This window comes from Mesocricetus auratus, unplaced genomic scaffold (assembly GCF_017639785.1).
Source record: "Mesocricetus auratus isolate SY011 unplaced genomic scaffold, BCM_Maur_2.0 Super-Scaffold_100013, whole genome shotgun sequence".
Taxonomy (NCBI): domain Eukaryota; kingdom Metazoa; phylum Chordata; class Mammalia; order Rodentia; family Cricetidae; genus Mesocricetus; species Mesocricetus auratus.
Window position 1 is genome coordinate 7,237,027 of NW_024429196.1, and position 13,105 is coordinate 7,250,131.

The 13,105-nt window shown below is 42.4% G+C and overlaps 1 protein-coding gene across 1 annotated transcript in view; it reads left to right on the forward strand.

Moving 5' to 3' along the window:
* Nup133 (nucleoporin 133) overlaps nucleotides 1-13,105 on the forward strand; it is a 44,690-nt gene that overhangs the window by 3,661 nt on the left and 27,924 nt on the right. The window contains exons 4-10 of the mRNA XM_005064668.4: nucleotides 856-963; nucleotides 2,907-3,041; nucleotides 4,401-4,571; nucleotides 5,868-6,023; nucleotides 6,721-6,791; nucleotides 9,747-9,894; nucleotides 12,701-12,848. Coding sequence (XP_005064725.1) covers nucleotides 856-963; nucleotides 2,907-3,041; nucleotides 4,401-4,571; nucleotides 5,868-6,023; nucleotides 6,721-6,791; nucleotides 9,747-9,894; nucleotides 12,701-12,848 — 937 coding nt within the window. The remainder of the gene's footprint in view (nucleotides 1-855; nucleotides 964-2,906; nucleotides 3,042-4,400; nucleotides 4,572-5,867; nucleotides 6,024-6,720; nucleotides 6,792-9,746; nucleotides 9,895-12,700; nucleotides 12,849-13,105) is intronic.

The window sequence follows — 13,105 nt, forward strand, 5'->3', positions numbered from 1 at the left end:
CATGATATGAAATGCTGAATGTGCATTTGTAGTTTATTGAAAAAAATAAAACAAAACTTCTCTTTTTTTTTCTCAATATATGTTTTTATTTAAATTAGAAACATGAATGCTTTACATGTCAATCCCAGCTCCCTCTCCCACCCCTCCTCCCTTGTCCCTCTACCAGCCCCTTCCCAACCCCCCACCCAATACCCACATCATTCCTCCTTGGGGGGGGATCTCCAAAGTCTGTCATTTCATCCAGGGCAGGACCTAGGCCCTTCCCCATGTGTCCAGGCTGAGAGAGCATCCCTCTATTTGGAATGGACTCCCAAAGATCATTCATACACCATGGTAAACACAGTGATTTCTGTGGCCTCCTCACTGGCACTACATTCATGGAGTCCTGATCAGTCCCCTGTTGGCCTCTCAGCCATCCAAAACTTCTCTTTCAATAATTTATTTTTGTTGAGGTCTTTAGATTCTTCCTTCTCAAAGGACCCACTGCAGCCAAAATAAGTGAACATGAGCTTGTGATATCACTGTCTTCATGGGCTCTGGATCATGTGTCCCTTATTCTCCTGCTTCAGAGCTTGGTTTTTCACACTGTATTCTCTTGGGTCTGTAAGCTGCCTTAATGTGCTCAGCACAGACTAGTTCATATAGAAGTCCATTTTTGCATCTGTTTTTCCTGACTTTGTGTCTCTTGAGATACTCTGTTGTACCTGATCAAAAAGAGCTGTGAAAAGAAGGCTTTTGTAAAATGGTATTCCAGCAGTGAATTCATTTGAAATATACAGAAGGAATAAGGAAGTCAGAATGAACAAACTGGATTAAATGTGAAGGGTTTTTTGTTTGTTTGGTCTTGTCTTGCAGTTGTCTGTTTGCAAAGAACTCCAGCTGCCCCCTAGTGATTTCCACTGGAGTGCTGACCTGGTGGCACTCTCTTATGCTGCGACCTCAGGTGAAGTACATTCCGTTCAGGTAGGTGACTTAAATGCTGATTGAAGGAGCTGGAGAGATGGCTCAGTGGTTAAGAGCCTGTATGACTCATGCCGAAGACATGGGTTCAGTTCCTAGCACCCTCTTTGGGTGATTCGTGACAGTAATGCAACTCCAGTTCTAGGATATATTTTCTGACCTCTGCAGAAAATACACATACACACATAGTTTTTAAAAATCTTTTTTAAAAAGCTGATTGAGAGCCTGGTGTGGTGGTGCACACCTTTAATCCCAGCACTGGGGAGACAGAGTCAGGTGGATTTCTATGAGGTCAAAGCCAGCCTGGTCTATATCAAATTCCAGGCCACCTAGAGCTTTGACACCTTGTCTCAAATAATACCTTTTCTAAAATAAGAAAATGAAACAAGGTACAGACTGAGGAAATACTCATAAGTCCAACTGAGGACTTAACATGTAGAATATTAAAAAGTCACAAAGCAAAAGTTTGATGAGGAAACAAGCAATCCCAGAAGATAAGAGCACTTAATTGCTTCTGCAGAGGACCCCAACTTAGTTCCCAACAGCCACATGGTGGGTCACAGTAATCTATAACTCCCCTTCCAGGGAATCAGGTGCCTTCAGCTTCCACAGGCACCAGACATGCAGGTGATTCATAAACAGGCAGGCAACACTCATACACATAAAGGGAAGAGGGAAAACAAAGCAGGGCAAGGTCTTCAGTAGACACTTACTTTACCGGTGAGTGTATGAGAGTGGCAGATAAGCTTGTGAGTAGCTATTTAACATCATTGCTGTTGGGACAGTGCAGATAAAACACCAGTGGAGCACTGTTGCACCACTGATAGGATGGCTAATGAGCCTGACACTGCTGATTGAGGCCAGATGTGGAGCAGCTGACCTCCTGGGTGGAATGCAGAACAGTGATGTAAAACAGTGCATACTCTTGGTTCCCAGTTCCTGACAAAGTGAGGGTACACATGCCCTGTGACCTGACAGTCCCTTCCTGGCCCCCCCTTCCACTCTCCCTCTCCTTCTCTCTTTCCTCTTTTTAAATTTTATTTTATTGTCTGTGTGAAGGTGTTGGATCCTGTAGTTACAGACGGTTGTGAGCTGCCATGAATACTGGGAACTGAACCCAGGTCCTCTGGAAGAGCAGTCAGTGCTCTTAACCACTAAGCCATCTCTCCAGCCACCTGGCCATTTCTCTTAAAGAAATGAGAAATATATACATAATATTAAGTTTCTTAAGGCATTTTTATATATAGCCTAGCTTGTTTGTTTGGCTCTGGCTGTCTGGGAACTCACTATGTAGACCGGCCTGGCCTTGAACTCAATGGAGATCCATGTGTCTCTGCCTCCTAAGTGCTGGGATTAAAGGCATGTGCCACTTCTATAAGGTCTATAACCTAGCTTTAATCAGTTCTCCTCCACATCCTTGCTCCCTATCCCTACCTAACCCTTCCTACTCTCAGATCACTTGTGTTATGTTACTAGCCCCATCCCCTCAATACCTCTGTCTGACATTCTCAAGTGCCAGATCTAAGGTGATGGAAACAGTTGCCAGGGTAAAACAGAGAAGGCATAATCATCATTAGGTGGTTTGGGATGACATAACAGTTTTGTATCCTTGTGATGGGTGGTTGGTTACACTGTCTGCACATGTTAAAATTCACAAACCTGAACAGAAAGGTGAAGGCGGTTTTCCTGTTGCATAATCTTAAAAGAATTTTGATGGGCATGATTGTACATACCTTTAATCTCAGTACTTGAAATGCCAAAGCAGTCAGACCTCTGTGAATTGGAGGTCAGTCAGGGCTACATAGTGAGACCATCTCTAAAATAAATAGATACGTAAAATAATAAAATTAATATAAAAATAAGAAACTTGTTTTCATCAGTGATCATAGGCACCTGGTTTTGAGGCCTTCTTTCATTGTTGCTGATGACTGTGGTTTTGTTTCAAGGCTGTTGCTGTCATGGTTGCTACCAAAGAGGGGTCCATCCGCTACTGGCCCAGCCTCGCCAGGGAAGACACCTACTCAGAGACCTGTGTGGATTTGGGAGGCGAGAGAATGTGTAGGTTCCTGACATCGGTGCAGGTGTGTATAGAGAGAGCCGTAGTGCGAACCGGCAGGGAGATCTGAAGCAGGAATTACAGATTCTGGACAGCTGTAGGGTGTAGGGGCCTGGGAGGCAAGGAAGAGAAGATGAGGGCTGTGGTGTGAACTAGATCAGGGAAGGCCATTCATTGGGGATTAGAATGTTGGTTCATTCCCTTTAAATACTTTACAAAAGTAGCTATTAGAAACTCTTGGACAAGCTGGGCAGTGGTGGTGTGTACTTTTAATCCCAACACATGGAAGGCAAAGGCAGGTGGTTCTCACAGAGAATTCATCTCTGCGAGTTCAAGGCTAGTCTGGTTTGTAGAGCTAGTTCCAGGACAGCTAGATCTACACAGAGAAACCCTGTGTGGGGGTGGGGATGGGGTGGGAGGGGTGGATAGAAAGACAGGCAAGCTAGGCCTGGTGGTACATAACTTTAATTCCAGCACTCAGGAGGCAGAGGCAGGAGCTCCATGAGCTCCAGGAGCGCCTGAGCTACATATAGAAAACCTGTTTCAAAAAAAGCCAGCAAAAAAGTAAAAAGAAAGAAACTAACTCTTAGATACTGGGAGAATACTTGTTGGTGTCTACTCTACAATTATGGAAGAGAACTGAGTCTGGATTTAGGGCTTGCTTAGCAGAGTACTTGCCTAACATGCACAGGGCCCTTGACTGCATCCAGCACCACTTAAACCAGATGTAGTGGTGCATACCTATGATCCCAGCATTCAGAAGGGTGGGGAATTTGGGTCATCCTTGGCTATGTAGTGAGTTCAAGGCCAGCTTGAAATGTATGATGCTGCCTCAAAAAAAAAAAAAAAGAAAGAAAGAAAGAAAAGAAATTTAAAACTCAGATTTAAGAAGGGGGCTTTTTTTCTGTTGTAAGAATATTTCTGGGCATTAATTAGTGAAAGGATTCTAATGGATTAATGTACCTTTTTAAAATCCTCTCAGGTACATTTAAGGTAGGGATATGTTTTGTCTATCAAAAATTTTTTGTTTTTCAATTTAGACAAAGTCTAGCTCTGCAGCCCAGGCTGACCTTAATGATAATCCTTCTGCCTCAGTTTCTCAAGTGCTGGGATTTCAGGCAAGCACCACCACACCAGACTTTGTCATACTGTTTTTGTTTTGTTTTGTTTTTTGAGACAGGGTTTCTTTGTGTAGCTCTGGAGCCTACCCTGAAACTCTCTCTGTAGGCCAGGCTGGCCTCGAATTCACAGAGATCTGCCTGCCTCTGTCTCCTCTAAGTGCTGAAATTAAAGGTGAGCCACCACTGCCTGGCTTGTCACACATTTTTTTGCTAGTTCTTGGTCCTAAACTCTTCCAAGCTCATCTTGTGCTTTGTATTCACAGGGTGGAAGTTTCATCCTGTCCTCTGTGGGGAGTCAGCTGATCCGACTGATTCCTGAAAGCTCAGGGAAGATTCACCAGCATGCCCTGCCCCAGGGCCAAGGGATGTTCTCAGGGATTGGCCGAAGGGTTTCTTCCCTTTTCGGGATTCTCTCCCCTACTAGTGACCTCATGGTACGTTTGTAAAGAACTGTTTATACGGAGTTGAAGGATTCCTGTGACAATGTTATTGGTGTCTTGTGAATGTAAGCTGTTGTGTTTTTGATTTTGCTTTTTAATTTTAGGTGTGTGAGTATTTGCTTGCATGTATTTCTATGTACCTCATGGTTGCCTAGTATCTGCTGAGGCCAGAGGAAAGCATCAAATCCTCTGAAACTAGGATTACAGTTGTTAACTGCCATGTGGATCCTGGGACTTGAACCTGAATCCTTTTGAAGAGCAATTAAGTGTTGTTGACCACCAAACCATATCTCTAGTCCTACTGTGAAAAGTTTTAATGAGGTTTTTGTTTTTGTTTTTTGTTTTTTTTTTGGTTGTACGAGACAGGGTTTCTCTGTATTGTTTTGGAGGCTGTCGGTCCAGCCTGGCCTCGAATTCACAGAGATCCGCTTGCCTCTGCCTCCCGAGTGCTGGCATTAAAGACATGTTTCTGTTAATGGCACTGGCCTTTTACTCAAGTGACCTGGGTTTCAAACCATGGTGATAGTCAGTGTGCTTCCCTTTCTGTTGTACATCAGTGGTTCCCCAGCTGCTTCTAGGTGCATTTCATCCCCTTGTTCTGTCTCTGTAAAAGCCCTGGTTTGCTCTTGTTCACAGGCCAGGACAGCCTCATTGTTGGCCCTTCTCCTGTAACAGGAGAAATGGAGGCAATGGGGGTGCACATTCATCTTAAACACATCTGTTTCATACAAAAGAGCCTACTCATACAAACAGTGCCCATGTCTGATGAGTGTCCTCCCTGCCAGGCTTCCTTCAAGTTCTAGGCTCAAAAACCATGAGCAGCAACATCTTGACTCATACTCAAGACTATGCTGTGGTTTCTTTTTTTTTTTTTTGGTTTTTCGAGACAGGGTTTCTCTGTGGCTTTGGAGGCTGTCCTGGAACTCGCTTGATAGTCCAGGCTGGTCTCGAACTTACAGAGATCTGCCTGCCTCTGCCTCCCGAGTGCTGGGATTAAAGGCGTGCGCCACCAACACCCGGCTATGCTGTGGTTTCTTTAAAGAGTTTTTTCATATTGATCCAATTTAATATGAAACAGGTTCTCTAAGGACTCTAACTTTCCCGTCTCCCAGCTCTGCTCTTTACAGCTCTGTTTTTCCCAGGCCCTTCCTTTGGAGATGGGTCCTTGCTTTCAAGGTCCATTTCAGAGTTACTCCTTCCTCCAGAGCCTGGGGGAAGATTTGTAGTCAGAAAGCTGTAAAGCACGTGAACTTGGAGTCAGTCTCAACATGACCCCCTTTCTCTGCACAGCTGGCCAGTGTTCTGTGGGACAGAGGAAGATCGAGTTTCTACACCCTGACAAGTTCAAACATCAGTAAATGGGAACTGGATGATTTTTCAGAAAAACAGGCTCACAGTTGGGATATGCACAGAGTCCTGAAGGAAAGCATTACTGATGCTATTTGGGTGAGGAACAGTAATGACCATTTCTGGTTTGATTTATGGTGTGTTCGTTCCTTCTTTGTTTCTTGTTTTCTTTGAGACAGGGACTCACTCTGTAGCCCAGGCTGGTTGTGAACTCTTTAAGTCCTCCTGCCTCAACTTCCCAAGTGCTGGAATTGTAGGTAAGCATCACCACAGCTGCCTCACTGAAGTGTACTTCCATGTAATGGGTAATATATACACACACAGTAAATAAGTAAAACTGGGTGTTCAATTCCTAGCTGTAATAGAAATCAGTGATTAACTTGCTAATTATAAGATGGCAAGATATAAGACAGTCTCATATAGCTCAGGCTGGTCTCAAACTCACTGTGTAGTTGATTCTCCTGCCCCCACCACCTATGTACTAGGAGTATAAGCATGTGCCACCATAACCAGCTGACCTACTAATTTTTTTAAATACAGGGTTTCACTAGACAGTCCTGCCTATCTTGGAATTCACTGTGTAGACCAAGCTGGCCTCAATTTCAAAGATATCTATCTGTCTCTTCCTCTTGAGTGCTGGGATTAAAGTTGTGCACCACCACACTTGCCTTGGCATGGTAGTTTTTAAATGTTCATTGCTCATGGGTGCAACACTTTGCCAGGTGCTGGGTGTTCAGTGGGTGGAAAGAACGACATGCTAATTACTGGGAGCTTACACTTTGGTACTTCCATTTAGGGATCTGAAAGTAACTACGAAGCTATTAAAGAAGGGGTCAACATTCAGTATTTGGACTTGAAGCAAAACTGGTAAGCAGCTAACTTGCCCTAAAGAAGTTGGATAACAAGTTGACATCTTTGTAGTAATGTGTTGTTCTGCCTGCACTGCTGGCACTGCTCTTCTAAGTACTGTCTGCTAAGGCTCTGAGTGGTCTGTTGTTCCTTATGTAGTGCTGCGGGTTTGTGTGGGAAATTGAAGCATTCCTCAGCTATAAATGGTGTGTTCCTGCCCCTTAGACTTGATGCTTCTGGCTTGCACAGCTGGACCAGCTCTGTCTTTATTCTATCTTATGGCATTGTCAACACCCCCGCCTTTCTGTTGCCAAGGGAGTCCAGAGCAGTGATGTCTCTGCTCTCCATTGAAGACATCAGGTCCTCATCGTTGTCAGTGAAGGAGTTCTTCTAGCCCGTAGTCAGTGGCTAAGCTAATGTACTGAGGCTCCAGTGCATGGTTTATGCTTGGAGTGAGTTTTCTCTTAGCAACAGTTCTCAGGCAGGGCTTGGCAGCTCAGTTTGTAGTCTTAGCACTGAGGAAGGCTGAGGCAGAGGGTTATGGTTCCTGACCAGCCTGAGCTATATACAAGACACTGTCACAAACAAAATGAAGACCTTTTTTTGTTCCCTTGAGACAGGGTCTCACTATAATCTTGCCTGGCCAGGAACTTACTATGTACACTAGACTGGCCTCAGCCTCAGGGTTGCCTGCCTCTGCCTTCCAGAGTGCTAGAATTAAAGGTGTGTGCCACCACACCTGAGCAGTTAAGGACTATATGTGTTTCAGAGTTGTGTTTACTATGTTCTGATTTGGTATAGCACAGTTGTTATGTTTGTTTCTCAGAAGATTCTCACAGACTGTTAGCATGTTTCTGAGCAGTATTTGAAGACCCTGTAAAAGCACCAAGGAGATAAAATGATAGTGTTTCCTTAATTTCTACAAACATTTTTATTATTAAAGACCATGCTTACTTTCATTTATCTGACTTTTGGAAATTTAGGGTGTAGCCTACTGTGGGCTTACCACAGCCTTTTTAGCTTGAGAATGAGGAATAAAATAGACTTGGGAGTTGGCTACTCTGAGACTTCACTCTTCTGTTATGAAAAGTCCTTGAGAAACTTGGGAAACACCATGTTCTCTGTCTTCTTGATGACTGTTAGATTAGGCTCTACCATTGGTAGAATGGTAATACCCTCTTTAGTGACCCTTCTTACAGCACTGACAGGTGTGGCCCCCTGGGCCACTTGCTTGGTATAGAGAGGCTTTCTCCTTGAGACCTCACTTGTAACATTAGCACAATGCCAATGTGCTGTAAATTGGAGCCAGGAATTTCTGCATTCCTTTGGTGGTCTGGGTGGCAGCCAGGAGAACTAAGGGAGGAGCTGTCACCTTGACCCTCATTAAATTGCCTAGAAGTGGCTGCCAGGAGAAGGTGCTTGCTACCCACAGATTTCAGATCCTTGAATGAAAGTTGCTCATAGTGCTACCTTAGAAGAATTTGTGTTAGAGAACATTTAATTTTTTTTTGCTGCACAACAACATAGATTAAGAACACCATATAAGCCTTAACAAGCAAAAAATGAGTTTTTTTCACATAGACATTAGCTTGAATTTCTAGAATTGATGGGTTTTGTTTTCCCTAAACAGAGGTAAATTGTGAAGAACACTGTTAATCAGTCCTCTGTGACTTACCTTTGAAGTGCTTCAAATGAGTGTTGCAGGCTCTACAGCCCAAAGTCACTTAGTCACAGCAGGGCTAAGTGAACATAGGTGGCTCTCACAGCATTAGATCCAGCACTGGGTTCTACATGACCTGAGTATGGACTGTACTAATTCCAAGATTAAAGTGTTGATCCTTTGAAAAAAAACTTAAGTCAGGTTGTTTGTGCTATAATTTGCAGGTTGTGAAAGTGGTCTGTTCTGGTATGCAGTTCTGAGGTTTTGTTTTGTTTGCTTGATATGTAGTTCTGAGGTTTGCTTGCTTGCTTGCTTGCTTGCTTGAAACAGGCTATCATGTAACCCAGGCTGGCCTTTGGCCTTTATGCCCCAAGTAATGGGATTACAAGTGTGTACCACCATCCACACCTTATTTTAATTCTGTGAGTCTTGCTAAGTGCACATAGTCATCTTTTGTTTGTTTGTTCGTTTGAGATAGGGTTTCTTTGTGTAACCTTGACTGTCCTAGAACTAGGTCTGTAGACCAGGCTGCTTCTGCCTCTCAAATGTTGGGAGTAAAGGCATGGGGCATCACTGCCTGGTAGTATATAGTCAACTTGACCATAGTCATGATGACATAGAACAGAACTGGGGGTGTTGCTAAGTGGTATCCACATATATAAGGCAGACTTTGAATCTCAATAAGGGTTAGGAGGCAGAGAAAGAGGTCTTTCCTCCAAAATTCCTCCAAAAGTCATTGATCTGTCTTTAGTTTTGTCTTTTTCAGAATGGTGTATAAATGAATCATGCAGTGTATGTATATACAACTTTGACATGGTGAATTTAAAACTGATTCAGAAATTTCTTTGTTTTCGTTCTTAAATGATATTCAGGAGAATATATATATATATATATATATATATATATATATACATACACACACACACACAGGATTTATCTACTCAGCAGTTGAAGACATTGGGTTGTTTTCAGGTTGGCTACTATAATAAAGCTAGTATAAACATTTGCATGAAGGTAATTGTGAGGATTTTTTTTTTTTTTTGGTTTTTCGAGACAGGGTTTCTCTGTATTGTCTTGGAGGCTGTCCTGGGATTCGCTCTGTAGACCAGGCTGGCCTAGAACTCAGAGATCCGCCTGTCTCTGCCTCCCGAGTGCTGGGATTAAAGGCGTGCAGCACCAACGCCCTGCGAGGATATTTTTTTTCTCCCTTGGGTAAATAGTAGGTGCAGGGCTCCAGTATGTTTAATATTGTAATAATCTGGCATACTGCTATAAAGAATCCTGCCTTTTACCCCCTCCCCCCTCTTATCTAGTGATGGGCTCCTGATTTTGGCAGCAGCATGGCACCTGGGAGACAGCCCCTGCCTCATCTATTACTCTCTGATAACAGTGGAAGACAATGGTAACCAAATGTCAGATACAGTCACTGTAGAAGTTACTCAGTACAACCCACCTTTCCAGGTAAGTAAAATTACACAGAAACCACAGCACATCAAATTCCCTTATGACCATCGGTGTCTTTTAAGGGTCATTTGTAAGATTTGAAAATACTTTCAGATATTATTGCGTTTTTGTTTTTCCATCTCACTCTCTGGCCCAGTCTGAACTAAAGAAAGATGACAGTGAAGGTAGCCAGCAGCCAGTCCTCTTACTCTTCTGCTGTAGCTCTTTATAGAGTAGAAAGGAAATTTGATGGTGAGGTGCATGGATACTTGCATTCATGTTTTAGGGTGTGTGTGTGTGTGTGTGTGTGTGTGTGTGTGTGTGTGTTGTTTTGTGTTTGAGATAGGGTCACTCTATGTAGCCCAATCTGACTACATAATCAAGATCTTTCTGTCTCTTGTCTCCCAAGTTGCTGCTATTATAGGTATGTGCCACCCTATCTTCCTGGAGTTCAGTTTTGAGACCTTTATATTATAGAAAAATTCTGTGTGCCTAGGGAATGACTCTATTTACATACTCTACAAAGTAAATCACTGGAAGACGGTTGCACTAATGTTTAATATGTAAAAAGCAATTAAACACATTATCTAATACCAGGGGAAGCCATGACAGCTGTGAAACGTGTCATTTAATCTTATGTAGTATCTAATTCTCTTCCATCTTTATTGTTTATTAGAGAACAGAGTCTTACTGTGTAGCCCTGGCTCATCCTAGAATTCAGAGTGCTGCCTGCCTCTACCTCCCAAGTGCTAATGTTAAAGTGTGAGTAACCATACCTAGCCCATTGTTTATTTGGGAGTAGGTATTTGCATGTGAGTGCAGGTGCTTGTAGAAGGCAGAGGCATTATATGTGCCCCTGGAGCTGAAGTCACAGTTGATTGTGAGCCACCCAGCAAGGACACAGGGAACCTAACTTGGGTCCTCTGCCAGAGCAACAAGCTTTCTTAACCATGGAGCCATGTCTCCAGCTACTATGTTTGCTCATCTGAATTCCATAAGAAGTCTGCTATTCTTTTATTTATAAGAATAAACCTTACCACGTGTTTCAATTTAGTATAATTGGAAATCATAACTCAGTATCATTTAAAAATTTTCAAAAAGTGCAAAAGAATATAAAGAAAACAATTTGAGAATGAAAAATATCCTGCAGTCTCACTTCAATGAAATGCTTTAAAAATTATTTTAGGGGACTAGAGAGATGGCTCTGTCAAATTAGGAGCATTTGCTACTCTTGCAGAAGACCAAAGTTTGGTTCCCAGGCGGCTTATATCCACCTGTCACTGCAGCTCAGGGGGATCCAAAAGCTTCTATCCTCTGTAGGCATTTGTGTGCGCATGTTCACTACAGGTACACACACATTAAAAATAATTTTTATAAATTTTAATACTGCTTTAGTAATAGTTGGTGATTGTTAGTATTTCCTGATTTTGTCTAGTGAGTTTTTATTGTGTTTCTTCCTCTGGTTTTATTTGTGAACACTAAAACTCAATTGTCTTGTATATGAGAGCTTGTTAGGTGGTCTCAGACTTGCTAAATGCAGGCTTGTACAAGATGCCTGGTGGTAGAATAAAAGCCATTTGGGTATGACAGCACACACTTTTTTGGAGGTACATGCTTTTCTAGAGGTAGAGACAGGCAGATCTCTGAGTTTAAGGTCAGCCTAGGGAGCTCCAGGACAGACAAGGAACATAGCAAAACTGTCTCAGGAAAAAAAAAAAAGATCCAGAACCAAAATGTTTCCTTTTCATCTGCCAGTTTCAAAATAAATAGTATAAGGGCTGGAGAGAGATGGCTCAGCGGTTAAGAGCACTGGCTGCTCTTCCAGAGGTCCTGCGTTCAATTCACAGCAACCCCATGGTGGCTCACAATCATCTGTAATGAGATCTGGTTCTCTCTTCTGACCTGCAGGCATATATGCAGACAAAACACTGTATACATAATAAATAAACAATATAACAAATTAGAGCTTTTTGTTTCTCATTTGTTATAAACTTCTAGTTATAATCTTTTTATTTGCTTGGTTGGTTGGTTGGTTAGTTGGTTTTTCAAGACAGGGTTTTTTTTGTGTAGCCTTGTTGTCCTGGAACTTACTCTGTAGACCAGTTTGGCCTCAAACCCAAAGGTCCATTTGCCTCTGCCTCCCAAGTTCTGGGGTTAAAGATGTTTAATCCTACTACTACGCCTGGCTTAGAATCTTAACTCCATGGAAATATTTTAAAATCATTTTTTTGAGACAGGGTTTCTCTGTGTAACAACAATGCTGGCTGTCACGGAACTCACTCTGTAGACCAGGCTGGCCTCAAACTCACAGAAATCCCCCTGCCTCTCGAGTGCTGGAATTAAAGGCATGCACCACCATTGCCCAGCTCCAAATAATTTCTGTAAGACAAATATCTTCATCCATTTGGGCTGTTGCAGCAAAATACTTAAGATTGAATAATTTCTAAGATATGGGAAGTTCTGGAGGCTAGAGGTCCAAGATAAAGGTTCCAGCAGATGTGGTACTTATTGCTCATAGACAGTACCTTCTTGTTGATGATCTCACATAGAGGTGAACAAACCTGCCCAGCAGAGCCTTCCCAGAGACAGTTGGCAGTCAGCATCTAAATTCTAGAGGGACTCAAATGTCCAGGCCATAGCAGTGGCTATAGACCTCTCCTGTCTTGTGAGTCATCTTATGTAGTATATAACTTTCACAAGGACAATCAGTGAATGAGAACTTTAACATTTTTGTGGAATGGTGTCATATAAACATAGTTCTAAATATTACACAAATATTTTTGTCTTAATTCTTACTAGCTATAACCCTAATTTTAACTTTCAGTCTGAAGACCTGATTACATGTCGATTAATGGTGCCAAACTTTTCAAGTCAGATGACCTATCTTTATATGGAGAATGCCGTCTTTGTGTGTTCCACAGGAACTGGGAAGTTTTCTCTTCCTCAGGAGAAAATTGTCTTTGATACACAAGGTACATGGGTGGCTATTTTAGATGAAAAAATGATTCTTTCTCCATTGTATTATATTTTTACCTTTGTCAAAATTCGGTTGATCATATGCATGTGGTATCTTTCTGGACTCTTGTTCTCCTTTTATATGTGTTTATATGTGTCCACCAGTATTATACAGTCTTCAGTAAGTAAGTCTTAAATCCAAGCACTTTGGCCAGTTCACTAGCCATTCTTGGCAGTTTCTCTTCTTTTACTGTATGTTTTGCTACCTGCCAGT